At 50.6% G+C, this 14532-nt stretch overlaps 1 protein-coding gene across 1 annotated transcript in view; it reads left to right on the top strand.

Moving 5' to 3' along the window:
• The window catches only part of LOC119957250 (CD209 antigen-like protein C), a 68884-nt gene extending 54803 nt beyond the window's left edge, over positions 1–14081 (top strand). Inside the window, exons 6-8 of the mRNA XM_038785096.1 lie at positions 828–976; positions 10307–10419; positions 13686–14081. Of these exons, the coding sequence (XP_038641024.1) occupies positions 828–976; positions 10307–10419; positions 13686–13815 (392 nt within the window). The 3' untranslated portion in view covers positions 13816–14081. The remainder of the gene's footprint in view (positions 1–827; positions 977–10306; positions 10420–13685) is intronic.
• The last annotated feature ends 451 nt before the right edge of the window (positions 14082–14532 follow it).

The raw sequence follows: 14532 nt of genomic DNA, 5'->3' as shown, positions 1-14532 counted from the left end.
ACCCCCCCCTTAACCTTACTTTTATTAGGACACTACGGGCAATTTAGCATGGCCAATCCACCTAACCCGCATATCTTTGGACTGTGGGAGGAAACCGGAGCACCCGGAGAAAACCCACGCACACACGGGGAGGACGTGCAGACTCCGCACAGACAGTGACCCAGCCGGGAATCGAACCTGGGACCCTGGAGCTGTGAAGCATTTATGCTAACCACCATGCTACCCTGCTGGAACAGCTTTTAAAATGAAAATAGAGAAAGACGGGGCAAAAATCTCTTCTTTCTTCCTCTGCAGTTCAGAACAGTCCAGAATGAAACTGAAACAACCACAGCCCAGCTCCACCCATAAAATGACATCACTGAAGCCATGTGATAAGACAAAAACCTTTCTTAAAGGGACATACATGACAATTTAGGAGGAACTTCTTCACCCAAAGGGTTGTGAATCTATGGAATTCCTTGCCCTGTGAAGCAGTTGAGGCTCCTTCATTAAATGTTTTTAAGATAGAGATAGATAGTTTTTTGAAGAATAAAGGGATTAAGGGTTATGGTGTTTGGGCCGGAAAGTGGAGCTGAGTCCACAAAAGATCAGCCATGATCTCACTGAATGGCGGAGCTGGCTCGAGGGGCCAGGTGGCCGACTCCTGCTCCTAGTTCTTATGTTCTTATGTTCTTAATTGTGAGATCCTAAATTGTTTGTGCCATGGGGCACTTGATGATCCGTAACTAGCCATTTTAGAATGATGGTAAAACCTTGGTAACTAAGGAGATTTATGAGGTACTGGGGTGTCCATGCTGGCTCTAATATTTGTTTAAATCTCTTCGCAGATCCTCAGGTTGAGTGTCCTGACCAATGGAAGCGGTTCCAGCAAAACTTTTATTACTTTTCATCAGTGAAGAAAAACTATGCTGATGCCCAGAGATCCTGTACAACAATGCACACCAATCTTGTCGTCATTAACAGTGCTGCGGAACAGGTAGGAAATTATTATAATTTCAAACTCACCGACAGCTGATTGTTCAGTGATGATATAGAACTAGAAGGACAGCGAGAATGGATATTCCTGTGCCGATTCTAGCTCTTCAACTGGATCTACCATAGGGACCTGGAAACAGGAGTAGGCCATTCGGTCCATCAAGCCTGCTCTGCTATTTAATATGGTCATAGCTGATCAGACACGTCAATGGTTTTTACACCCACTATCCCCGTAACTCTTTATGTTATTGCTAATCAGAATCTATCAATCTCTGCTTCAAACATACTCGGTGACTGAGCTTCCACACCCTGCTCTGGGACAGAGAATTCCAAAGATTCACAAACTCCTCTAAAGAAACTTCTCCTCGTCTCGGTCCGAGTTTTGAAATTGTGCCCCCTGGTTCTAGACTCCCCAACCGAGATAAACTCTTTCCTACATCCACCCTGTCTATTCATTTAAGTACTTTGTAGCTGTCAATGAGATCACCTCTCATTCCTCAAAACTCTAGGGAATACAGGCCCTGTTTCCCAATCTCCTTCATAAGACAGTCCCGTCATCCCCGGAACAAGACGAGTGAATCTTCGTCGCACTCGCTCAACGGCAGTAATATCCTGGAGGTCCTGTGGGAGAATGGACATGTGGTCAGCTGGAGGGTTGGGTGAGTCAGTAAGGCAATCACTACTCCCCTTCGATAGGTCCCCCCGGGTGGAGCCCGGTGGTTCCTCACCTCTGCTTTTTCCCCAGCGTCTGCGTGGGTGACCGATCTGTCCTTGGTCACACTGGTCAGCTCTAAGGCCCGCTCCTCAAAGCGGGTGAGGATTCTGATGTTTGGCAGCCTTCCACCAGTCTGCGGCTCTTCCCGACGATTATGGGACAGCGTTTCCTGAGGAGACAAAGAGAGGGCATCGTTAGCCACACATGTGGTTCACCGTGGTGGGAGAGGGGGTGTGAAGGTGGGGTTTGGGGGGGAGGGGTGGAGGGAGGGCTGGGGATCGCATGGGGAGTTGAGGGGTGGATGCTCCCTTGGGGGGGGTGGGTTAGTGTCTAATCACTTGTGCTGCCCAGTGTAGGTCGTTGACCTTCTCCCTGCACTCAGGGCCGGCTCAAGGCACCGGCAACTCGGGCTGTTGCCCGGGGCGCCATGTGCTAGGGGGCGCCAGACTCGGGTCCCGCGCATGCGCAGTTGGGCCGGCGCCAACCAGCGCATGCGCGGTGGCCGCTCTCCCCCAGTGTGGCCGCACTGCCCCAGGGCGGCCCCCCCCCCGGTCCGTCCCCTCGGTCCGCCCCCCCGCTCGGTCCGCTCGGTTCTCTCCCCCCCCCCCCCTCGGGTCCGCCCGCCCCGCCCCCCCCTTGGGTCCGCCCCCCCCGCCCCCCCGCCCCCCCCTCGGGTCCGCCCCCCCCAGCCCCGCCCTCAGGTCCGCCCCCCAGCCCCGCCCCCTCGGGTCCGCCCCGCCCCGCCCCCTCGGGTCCGCCCCGCCCCCCCCCCTCGGGTCCGCCCCGCCCCCCCCTCAGGTCCGCCCCCCCCGGGTCCGCCCCCCCCCTCGGCCCCTCCCCCCCCGCGGCCCCCCTCGGCCCCGCCCCCCTCTCGGCCCCCCCCCCCCCCCCAAGGGCGCCGAAGTTCAGCTTGCCCGGGGCGCCAGCAACCCTAGGGCCGGCGCTGCCTGCACTGCCGGCCAGTCCTCCTCTTCACACTCCGCGAGCTCACGGCCATCACCACCTCATCCCAGGCAGCACTTGCTGCCCTGTGGCTCACCCTCCAAGCGAGCGTAATCCCAGCGAATCAGCTGGTGAGCATTAATTTGCGGCGAGAAGCCCGTGAGGCCTCGTTAAGTGGACCAATTAACATTGAATTGTATTGCTGGCCTCACTGGGCTGTGCGCTGGGGAGCTCGCGGCTAATCCCGCTCGCTACCGCATTCAGAAATGTTCCTGGAGAAGTGTGCCCTTTATTTCTGTGCATTTTATAAATATTGGTGGGAAAGGCTTAGTGCAATCCTTCCAGTACGTTCCCGGCAGTCTCATTTAGTCAGGTAATTCTTCAATTGTCACGTAAGAATACAACATTTTTATTAAAAATTTGTATATATTATTCAGAGACTGCTCAATTTAGATTACTTATGCCCCAGTAGCATAGCATTGTTCCAGTAATGTAGCGCATTACTTAATTTTCAGCAATGTCATGGATGTTTCTTATATCAATTGGTGGTTAGAAATGGAGCCAATTTTTAATGCAATTTTTGAAGTGATTTATTACGAGGAAGCATCTCCTCGCTCAGAAACCGAGTTTTCTTCAGCTGTGTCCATCTGTAGGCACCCTAATAAAATGTTTGTTAATTCCCACCACCTGCCTGCAATTGATATACCTTTTATTCGTATATAAGGAGCAAGAGGGTAACTAGGGAAAGGATTGGCCCACTCAAAAGACAAAAGAGGGAATTTATGTGTGGAGTCAGAGGAAATGGGTGAGATTCTTAATGAATACTTTGCATCGGTATTCACCAAGGAGAGGGACATGACGGATGTTCAGGCTAGGGATGTATGTTTAAATACTCCAGGACAAGTCGGCATAAGGAAGGGGGAAGTTTTGGGTGTTCTAAAAGGCATTAAGGTGGACAAGTCCCCAGGTCCGGATGGGATCTATCCCAGGTTACTGAGGGAAGCGAGGGTCGAAATAGCTGGGGCCGTAACAGATATCTTTGCAGCATCCTTGAGCACGGGTGAGGTCCCAGAGGACTGGAGAATTGCTAATGTTGTCCCTTTGTTTAAGAAGGGTAGCAGGGAAAATCCAGGGAATTATTGACCTGTGAGCTTGACGTCAATGGTGGGCAAACTGCTGGAGAAGATACTGAGGGATAGGATCTATTCACATATGGAAGAAAATAGACTTATCAGTGATAGGCAGCATGGTTTTGTGCAGGGAAGGTCATGTCTTACTGACCTAATAGAATTCTTTGAGGAAGTGACAAAGTTAATTGATGAGGTAAGGGCTGTAGATGTCATATACATGGACTTCAGTAAGGCGTTTGATAAGGTTTCCCATGGCAGGTTGATGGAAAAAGTGAAGTCGTATGGGGTTCAGGGTGTACTTGCTAGATGGATAAAGAACTGGCTGGGCAACAGGAGACAGAGAGTAGTGGTGGAAGGGAGTGTCTCAAAATGGAAAAAGGTGACTAGTGGTGTTCCACTAGTGCTCGGACCACTGTTGTTTGTGATATACATAAATCACTAGCTTTCGGAGCACAGCTCATTCCCCAGGTGAATCAAGAGGTAGGTTCCAGAAACATATAAAAAATGGACAAAGTCAAAGATGCAAGACGATACTTTCAATGTGAGTCTTTGCAGGTAATTAAGTCTACAGGTCCAGACAGAGCAACTGGAGAGAGGGGTAACCCCAGGTTAAAGAGGTGTGAATTGTCTCAAGCCAGGACAGTTGGTTGGATTTCGCAAGCCCAGGCCAGATGGTGGGGGGTGAATGTAATGCGACATGAATCCCAGGTCCTGGTTGAGGCCGCCCTCATGTGTGCGGAACTTGGCTATAAGTTTCTGCTCGGCGATTCTGCGTTGTCGCGCGTCCTGAAGGCCGCCTTGGAGAACGCTTACCCGGAGATCAGAGGCTGAATGCCCTCGACTACTGAAGTGTTCCTCGACTGGAAGGGAACATTCCTGCCTGACGATTGTCGTGCAATGTCCGTTCATCTGTTGTCGCAGAGTCTGCATGGTCTCTCCAATGTACCACGCTTCGGGACATCCTTTCCTGCAGCGTATGAGGTAGACAACGTTGGCCGAGTCGCACGAGTATGTACCACGTACCTGGTGGGTGGTGTTCTCATGTGTAATGGTGGGACCCATGTCGATGATCTGGCACGTCTTGCAGAGATTGCCATGGCAGGGTTGTGTGGTGTCGTGGTCGCTGTTCTGAAGGCTGGGTAGTTTGCTGCAAACAATGGTTTGTTTGAGGTTGCGCGGTTGTTTGAAGGCAAGTAGTGGGAGTGTGGGGATGAACTTGGCAAGATGTTCGTCTGCATCGATGACATGTTGAAGTCTGCGAAGAAGATGTCGTAGTTCTCCACTCCGGGGAAGTACTGGACGACGAAGGGTGCTCTGTCGGTTGTGTCATATTTTTTGTCTTCTGAGGAGTTTGGTGCGTTTATTTTGCTGTGGCGCATTGGAACTGTCGATCAATGAGTCGAGCGCCGTTTCCCGTTCATACGAGGGCGTCTTTCAGTATCTGTAGATGTCTGTTATGCTCCTCCACGTCTGAGCAGATCCTGTGTATACGGAGGGCTTGTCCAGAGGGGTTGGCTTCTTTAATGTGTTAAGGGTGGAAGCTGGAGAAGTGGAGCATTGTGAGGTTATCTGTGGGCTTGCGGTAAAGCAAAGTGCTGAGGTGACCGTCCTTGATGGAGATGAGTGTGTCCAAGAATGCAACTGATTTTGGAGAGTAGTCCATGGTGAGTCTGATGGTGGGATGAAACTTATTGATGTCATCGTTTAGTCATTTCAATGATTCTTCACCATTGGTCCAAAGGGAAGAAAATGTCATCAATATATCTGGTGTATAACGTCGGTTCAAGGTCCTGTGCGGTGAGGAAGTCTTGTTCAAACTTGTGCATGAAGATGTTGCCATATTGAGGTGCGAATTTGGTCCCCATGGCTGTTCCGTGCGTCTGGATGAAGAACCTGTTGTCGAAGGTGGAGACATTGTGATCCAGAATGAAGCGGATGAGTTGCAGAATTGCGTCTGGAGATTGGCAGTTGTCGGTGTTGAGTATTGAGGCTGTTGCAGCAATGCCGTCGTCATGGGGGATGCTGGTGTAGAGTGCCGAGACATCCATTGTGACGAGGAATGTTCCGGGTTCAACTGGTCCATGGGTGCTGAGTTTCTGTAAGGCGTCCGTCGTATCACAACTGAAGCTGGGCGTTCCTTGCACGATGGGTTTCAAGATGCTCTTGATGTAGCCAGAGAGGTTCTCACACAGGGTCCCATTGCCTTATAGCAAATAAGTTCCGCATATGTGAGTACGGCCTCAACCGGGACTTTGGATTCATGTCGCATTATATTCATCCCCCACCATCTGGCCTGGGTTTGAAAAATCCTAGCAACTGTCCTGGCTTGAGGCAATTCACACCTCTTTAACCTGTGATTATCCCTCTCTCCAGTTGCTCCGTTTGGACCTGTAGACTTAGTTACCTGCAAAGACTCACATTCAAAGTATCGTCTTGCATCTTTGACTTTGTCAATATATGTGTTTCTGGAACCCACCCCTTCATTCACCTGAGGAAGGAGCAGTGCTCCATAAGCTAGTGATTCGAAACACACCTGTTGGACTTTAACCTGGTGTTGTAAGGCTTCTTACTGTCCTCAAAGATAAGCAGGGTTCTCCCTGACATTCTGTGAATATACTGACCTCTCAGCTTGAACCGTAGAAACAAGTGACCCGGTCATTATCTCATTGTTGTTTGTGGGACCTCACTGTACATAAATCAGCCGTTGCATTTCTCACATTACAGCAGTTGTTACATTTCTGAAATACAAAACTGGCAAGGACGTGTTTGAGTCATTCTGGGGTGATGAAAGTGCTAAATAAATGAAAATCTGATTTTAGTAACAATAGCCAAGATATCAGGCTGTTTCCCTGTTCTTCTGTCGTCCCCACCTGTGCAGCTGACAAGTACTTTTGACTTTATGTTTTGCAATGAACTATCAATGTGTAAGCATTATTGACCGTCTTTCATGGTCCTTAGGTGTTGGTGTAAAATATTCTTTCGTTGCAGCAGTTTGAGCAGTTTGATACATTGAGGAGTTTACTGAACCATTTTGGAGGAGATTTAATCAGTTTGGTATGGCACTGATGTCATATAGAGGTCAGACCAGCTGAGGAAAGCATTATTGCTTCCCTGACAGACAGTACGGAAGAAGACCATTCAATCCCTCAAGCCTGTCCCGCCATTTGGTTAGATCGCAGTTAATCTGTGATTTAACTCCATTTAACACCTTAGTTCTGCAGCCTTTAATTCGCTAGCGTGCCAAAGATTGGTCAACCTGGAACCCCTTAATTAAATCATCCCTTAATCTGCTAGATCTAGGGGAGCAAAAACCTAGGGCAGAATTCTCCGCCCCATCCTGGCCGCACCACATTCTGCCTCATCACGCGGGCGAGATGCTCCATCACGCCAGCCAGTCAATGGGGTTTCCCATTAGAACATAGAACATAGAACAGTACAGCACAGAACAGGCCCTTCGGCCCTCGATGTTGTGCCGAGCAATGATAGCACATAGAACAGTACAGCACAGAACAGGCCCTTCGGCCCTCGATGTTGTGCCGAGCAATGATAGAACATAGAACAGTACAGCACAGAACAGGCCCTTCCGCCCTCTATGTTGTGCCGAGCAATGATCACCCCACTCAAACCCACGTATCCACCCTATACCCGGAACCCAACAACCCCCCCCCCCCCCCCCCCCCCCAACCTTACTTTTTAGGACACTACGGGCAATTTATCATGGCCAATCCACCTAACCCGCACATCTTTGGACTGTGGGAGGAAACCGGAGCACTCGGAGAAAACCCACGCACACACGGGGAGGACGAGCAGACTCCGCACAGACAGTGACCCAAGCCGGGAACTGAACCTGGGACCCTGGAGCTGTGAAGCATTTATGTTAACCACCATGCTACCCTGCTGCCCCATTGTGGGGCAACCCCACGCCGTCGGGGAAACCCCTGGGCGTCGGCAAAATGGAGCAGCCCGCCGGCGGAGAGTCCCACCCCTCGTCTATGTGAATATAAGATAGGTAGCCTAGTCTACGTTGGCTGGAGGAATGCAGGGGATCATTAAACAGAAAAAGGAAGCGTACAATAGGCTTAAAGAACTAAGCATTGCTGATAGCCTGGACAAGCAGGGAAAGTCCAGGGACAAAGTCAAAAAGGAAATCAGGAAATCAAAGACAGGGCATGAAAAAAGATTAGCAAGTAAAATTAAAGAAAACCCAAAGATGTTTTATCAATATATTAATGGTAAAATGATATATTAAGGAAAATGTTGGACCTATCAGAGATGAAGAGGGCAACTTGTATGTGGATGCAGGGGCTGTGGGAAGGGTTTTAAATATTTTGTCTCCATCTTGACAAAGGAAATGGATGATGCAGATTTAGTAGTCCAGGAGGAACACTGACATACTGGGTGGGATATTCATACAGCGCGAGGGCGTACATGAAGGATTTGTTAAAGGAACGATCTGCCTCACAAATTTGATCGAATTCTATGAGGAAGTGACAGGAAGGGTTGACGGGAGGGGAGGGGTTGCGAGAGTGGGCTAGCAGGGTGCCGGATGAAATTCTCGGCTCCCGCACCGAAAGCGGCTGAAGAATGGTTGGGTCCCTGGCCGCACATGCACACGGCGACGACCTGCAGCGGTCACGCCGTGCAACATGGCGCCAGGCCGTGCACGGACCCGACCCGCCATTCACGTCCCCACTGGCCACCCATAGAACATAGAACATAGAACGATACAGCACAGTACAGGCCCTTCGGCCCTCGATGTTGCACCGACATGGAAAAAATCTAAAGGCCATCTAACCTACACTATGCCCTTATCATCCATATGCTTATCCAATAAATTTTTAAATGCCCTCAATGTTGGCGAGTTCACTACTGTTGCAGGTAGGGCATTCCACGGCCTCACCACTCTTTGCGTAAAAAACCCACCTCTGACCTCTGTCCTATATCTATTACCCCTCAATTTAAGGCTATGTCCCCTCGTGCTAGCCACCTCCATCCGCGGGAGAAGGCTCTCGCTGTCCAGCCTATCTAACCCTCTGATCATTTTGTATGCTAAACCCCCTACCAGTCACCCCAACCCTCACGGAAGCTCCCCCAGCCAGCGGAACAGATCCCGGCCGAGTGTGGTGGCAGGGCCGGCTCAAGGCACCGGCAACTCGGGCAGTCGCCCGGGGCGCCATGTGCTAGGGGGCGCCAGAGACTCGGGTCCCGCGCATGCGCAGTTGGGCAGGTGCCAACCAGCGCATGCGCGGTGGCCGCCCTCCCCCAGGGCGGCCCCCCCCTCGGTCTGCTCCCCCCTCGGTCCGCTCCCCCCGCGGTCCGTCCCCCCCCCCTCGGGTCCGCCCCCCCGCCCCCCCCTCGGGTCCGCCCCCCCCGCCGAGTCCGCCCCCCCCGCCGGGTCCGCCCCTCGGCCCCCCCCCTGCCCCTCGGCCCCCCCCCCCTCGGCCCCCCCCCCCTCGGCCCCCCCCCCTCGGCCACACCCCCCCCCCCTTGGCCCCACCCCCCCCCAAGGGCGCCGAAGTTCAGCTTGCCCAGGGCGCCAGCAACCCTAGGGCCGGCGCTGTGTGGTGGTGCCGCAGTCCGCAGCCGCCACGCCATATTCCCACACGCTGAGACAACACGTGGCCCGTGCAGCTGGGAACTCGGCCCATCAGGGGAATAGCATGGCGAGAGGGCCTGTCGATGACGCGCCAATGCGATGACTCCATTTTGGAGCGGGCAGGGAATGGCTGACGGGCGTCAAACTGCCACCGAGCCCAATTTGGGCGTCGGAGTGGATTCTTCGCCCCATAACCGATTACGAAATCTGCATCGGGCAATAGAGAATCTACCGAAAATTGAGGGATCCTTGAGACACTAGATCCCTAGAAGGTGCAGCACGTTAACATGTTCAGGGATGTGATAACCTTGTCGATCATTGAAAATGGGTCATCATCAAAGATATTCTTCAAGGAAACTGCAGATGTCAGCAATGGCCTGGGGCAAAAGTCTAAGCATCCTGACGCCCGATTGCAGAAACCTGCCGCCCCTTGTTAAATCTCTGACCACCTACCATTACAACACTGTCCCATCCAGAAGACCACACTTTCCCAGTGTTGCTCAGAAACTCCACTTTAGATTAATCACTGAAGTCCCATGGGGCTTGACTTCTGACAGAAGAAGTGCTACCAACTATCCGAAAATGAAACATTTGACTCGTATTCATCGGAAAAGGAAAAGTAGCAGGAGGAGGCCAACTGACGTAGAGACTGCTCTGCCATGCAATTTGATCATGGTCTCAACGCCACTTTCTTTTCTGCCTCCCATAGGCCGTGACTCCTAGACCGACTCATAATCTCAGCCTTGAATATATTCAATGATCCAGCCTCTGGGATAGAGAATGCATTTCAATCGCCAGTATCTTGGATTGCAGTAGGAACAAAGGTTGGCTTAAAGTAAATGGGTTAAGAACTCAGACAGGACGTTGCCAAGCAGGGAGTTTGTCATTAATATTGCCAACAATTTACGTTGCTCCGTATACTGCAGTAAACTTTAATCTGTCTGACAGGCATTTATACAACAATGGATTCAAAAAGGAAGTCACTGGATTGGACTCAGTGATTCGATCTCTGAAGGTGATTGGCGCTGGGTGGATGGGACAGACTACGCTTCCTCTGTAAAGTAAGTTCTCTTTTCCCCCTTGGACATTCTGCACAATATCCTTGGCATTGAAGATGATTATAAAGCTGGATTTGTGTTTGACCTTCAGATATTCAGCCAAACAGCAAAGCAAATTAGGGACAGAAGCAGTGACATTTGGTGGGCAATGCCAATTTATTGGGTGCCATGAGGTCCTTTCAAAAATGACACCACTGGTGTGTGCACCCAAACATCTGGGGCTGGATTCTCTGGCCCCCCAATCGCCTATCTCTCAGCGTTGCACTGTCTCTTCCCGCCGCTTGTCAATGGGATTGCCCATTTGAAGCCACCCCACATCGCCGGGAAACCCCTGGGCAAGGTGTGCTGCCGGAGGAAACAGAGAACCCTAACGGCCGGAGAATTCCGGTCCAGATTTTAGATGCCCCAGATGCCTCATTAGACTGGTATTCAGAGCCATGATGGCAGCCGTCTGAGCTTCCACTGCAACTCTCAGATGTTTGGTGGATAATGCTCTTGTTGCAAAGGAAGCTAATATATCGGCCATAATGGTTGGCTCTGCAGATTTGTTAATGGAAGCCAAATCTTTGCTGGAAAGGACAGACACCCATCTCCACACAAAGCCCTCTGGCAAATTGATGCTGAGCTCTTTCATGCATCTTGACCTCGAATGCAGACTCTGGCAGGGTTTCCAATGCCCCTGGTGCATACCCATCAGCCTTCTTCCACAGCCCCAGTGCAGTAAAGTCTCACCTGGATCTTCTGTAACCGATCTGGAATAGGAGCTCACCCTCCGGAGAGCTTGTACGTCTGCTCTCCATTCTCCGTGCCCTGACTGCAATGCACTTTTGCTTGGTGGCTTACCATGTGTCGGAATGTGGTGACTAGGGGCTTTTCATAGTAACTTCATTGAAGCCTACTCGTGACAATAAGCGATTTTCATTTTCATTTCATGTGTTCTCACCATGTTCCAACTCCAAATCTGTTATAACTTTTATTAATGTGAGTCTTGATCATTCGCGCCTGTTGGTAAGTGAGTGAAGTGTGTGTGGTGAATTGAGCAATAAATGAGGTTGTTGGTGCAGTTGGTAGAATATGGCATGTATCTGAAGATGCATCACTGACCCTTGAACACTTGTGTGAGGTCATTAAACTTCTTGTGGCTCAACTCCGAGCATTGACCTGCGTGACAATCACTTCCTTCTCATCGCTGCGGGATCAGTGATCATCCTGCATTTTATATTCTTTGAGAGTTACCTTAACCAATACACATTCATTCCTACCAGTGGGGCCATGGGGAGACACAGCTCAATGTGGTCGGTGTAAATACAAAGGACAACCACAGAGACTGTAACGATCCAGAGATAAACGCTTAATACGGAAAGAGTGACACATCAACAGGGCCATTGAGCAAGGTGGCCCACTCTCTCCATTACTATTCAACATAACAATGGGTAACCCATTACAGGGAAGGGCAAATGTGGGAGCAAAGAAGCAACTGGCCAATTAAATCCACAGAAACACGCAGCTCGAGCAGCAGAGAATCCAGCCCCACTATATTTTGTGGATGACTCAGCAACCTTCAGAACTCATGCCCAAGCACCTTGTCACCTTGCAGATATTTTGCATGAAGGCGGAGCTCCAAATGAATATCCAGGAAAGATCAAACTTCCACTTCATCAGTGAATAAGCAGGAATCCCCATGAACAACATTCCCCAAACACCCCACTGAAAACTGAGAAACTATTGCGAGCACAAAGATTTAATGGGAGAGAAATGGGCATTTGAGTGTCGTTTTACATCTGTTCTTTTTCTATTACCGCTATCCGGATTTTTTTTTGGCCTACTCTGCCGGCGGGAGGTGGGGGGGGGGGGGGGGTTGCTAAATGGATGGAGCATATCTCTTCTCTCTCTCCTTCACCGAGTCCTGTGATGCAATAATCAATATGCGAAAGCCCAATAGAATAAATTAACATTTAATTGTCAGACCTCTGGGCCTGATGTATCCCCCCTTCCCCATTCGAATTACGACATGTCTCTCATAGCATGTACCTGACGCCAGAACCCACTGAAAGAGCTCAGGTGAGTGCATCACTCAGATGGGAGGGGGTCATGCCCAAGAACTGGCCGCTGGCACTGCCTGGGGACAGTTTGGGCAGTGCCACGGGAAAGTGGGCAATACTGGGGTAGGTGTGCTCAGGGCAGTGCCAGGGCAGTACTGGGGAAAGTACTGGGAGTAATGCTGAGAGGCACTGTGGGTAGTGTCGGGGACAGTACCTACGGCCAGTGTTTGCATAGTGCTGGGGGTACTGCTGGTGACAGTGCTGGATCAGTATCACGGGGAAGTGTCTGGGCAGTGCCAGGGTAAGGGGGTGCGGGGTTTTGCAGGGGGGGAGGGGTGGGTGATTTATTTTACGTTTTTTGTACCAGGGCAGCTTTTAAAAATGGTGCTGGGATCTTTAAAAGACTAAGTGATTGAGAAAGTTGCTGTTGGGGCTGACGGCTTCAAAGCCATTTTTCCTGTCAGTGCTGCCAATAAGTGGGACCATTTCACCCTCAATCTTGACCAATTGTGATTTGAAAGTGAATATAAGGAATGGGAGCAGGAGTGGGTTATCTGGTGCTTGAATCTGCTCCACCCACTCAATAAGATCATGGTCGATCTTCAATTCAATTTTTCTGTCTGGTGCCACATCCCTTAGGAGTCCAAAAATCTATCAATCTATTCTGGAATGTATCACTGACTGAGCTTCCACAGCCCTCTGGGGTAGAGAATTCCAAAGATTCAAACCCTCTGTGTGAAGAAATGCCTCCTCCTCTCAGTGTGTACCCATCAATCCCTCTCAAAATCTTCAATAATGCTACCTCTCATTCCTTTTACCTCCAGGGACTATCGACCCATCAAACTCAATCCCTTCTCACCGGACCAACCCCTCATGCCAGGAATCAATCCTGTAAAGTTCCTTTGCAACCTCTCTCAGACACGTATACCCTTCCTGAGAGATTGACCGAAACTTTGCACAATATCCCAAGTGTGCTTTCATCAGGTCTTGTACAATGCAGCAAAACCTCTGTATTCCTGTACTCCAATATCCTTGCAATAAAGGCCAACATACCATTTAGCTTCCTAATTGTTCACCATACCTGCATGTTAACTTTGTGTATTTTAGACAAGGGCACCCAAATCTCTTTAAGTACCAAAATGGATTTTCACCATGTAAAAACAAAGATCAGTTTTAAGCTGAGTTCTGACAATGAGTTTTGTTCCCTTTCTTCTTTTCTCTTTTAAGGTTTTGGAGTCCAGATGAACCCAATGATGCTAATAATAATGAAGACTGTGCAGAACTGCTCGTTTTCGGAGAGTGGAATGATACACCATGTAATGTTGATCGATATTGGACCTGTGAAAAGTCAGCATAATATTTGCCGTAACGTTGCTGCGAGTGGAAAGTGAATCTGTGTTAAAATATAGGGTGGGAATCTCACACTCTGTGCACAGAGTGCTGGCTGGGGCGAGAAAACCGGCGTGTAGCTCCCCAGCTGCATGGCTGCGTTTTCTCTCCAGATTCTCCGTGCACGGAATATCTGGGAGCAACGCCGGCTCCGCAGAGATTGGTGAGAAAGGGTGGCCCAATCTCTGTTAAAACTAAACTCCCCTGCATGGAGACAGAGGACCGTGCCCCCACTCCCCCACCAGCAACGGGACAACTCCGCCCTCCCATCTCCCCCCCCCCCCCCCCCCCCCCCCTCCCCACACAATCACCCGGGTTACCCACCGCACACAGATAAGGAGAACACCCCTCATGGGGCTCCCCAGAGGGCCTGCTTTGGCACAGCCTCTCCAGGCAGTGCCAGGTTGGTTGTAACTACCTGATGAGGCACTGTTAGGTTGGCCTGGCCGTGCAGGCCCCATCCCCCGGCGAGCTCCCCTCAACAGCTTAATATTTTGCGTAAACATAGAACATAGAACAGTACAGCACAGAACAAGCCCTTCGGCCCTCGATGTTGTGCCGAGCCATGGTCACCCTACTCAAACCCACGTATCCACCCTATACCCGTAACCCAACAACCCCCCCCCCCCCCTTAACCTTACTTTTTAGGACACTACGGGCAATTTAGCATGGCCAATCCACCTAA

Source organism: Scyliorhinus canicula, chromosome 25, assembly GCF_902713615.1.
Source record: "Scyliorhinus canicula chromosome 25, sScyCan1.1, whole genome shotgun sequence".
NCBI lineage: Eukaryota > Metazoa > Chordata > Chondrichthyes > Carcharhiniformes > Scyliorhinidae > Scyliorhinus > Scyliorhinus canicula.
This window is presented reverse-complemented; position numbering and strand designations above follow the sequence as displayed.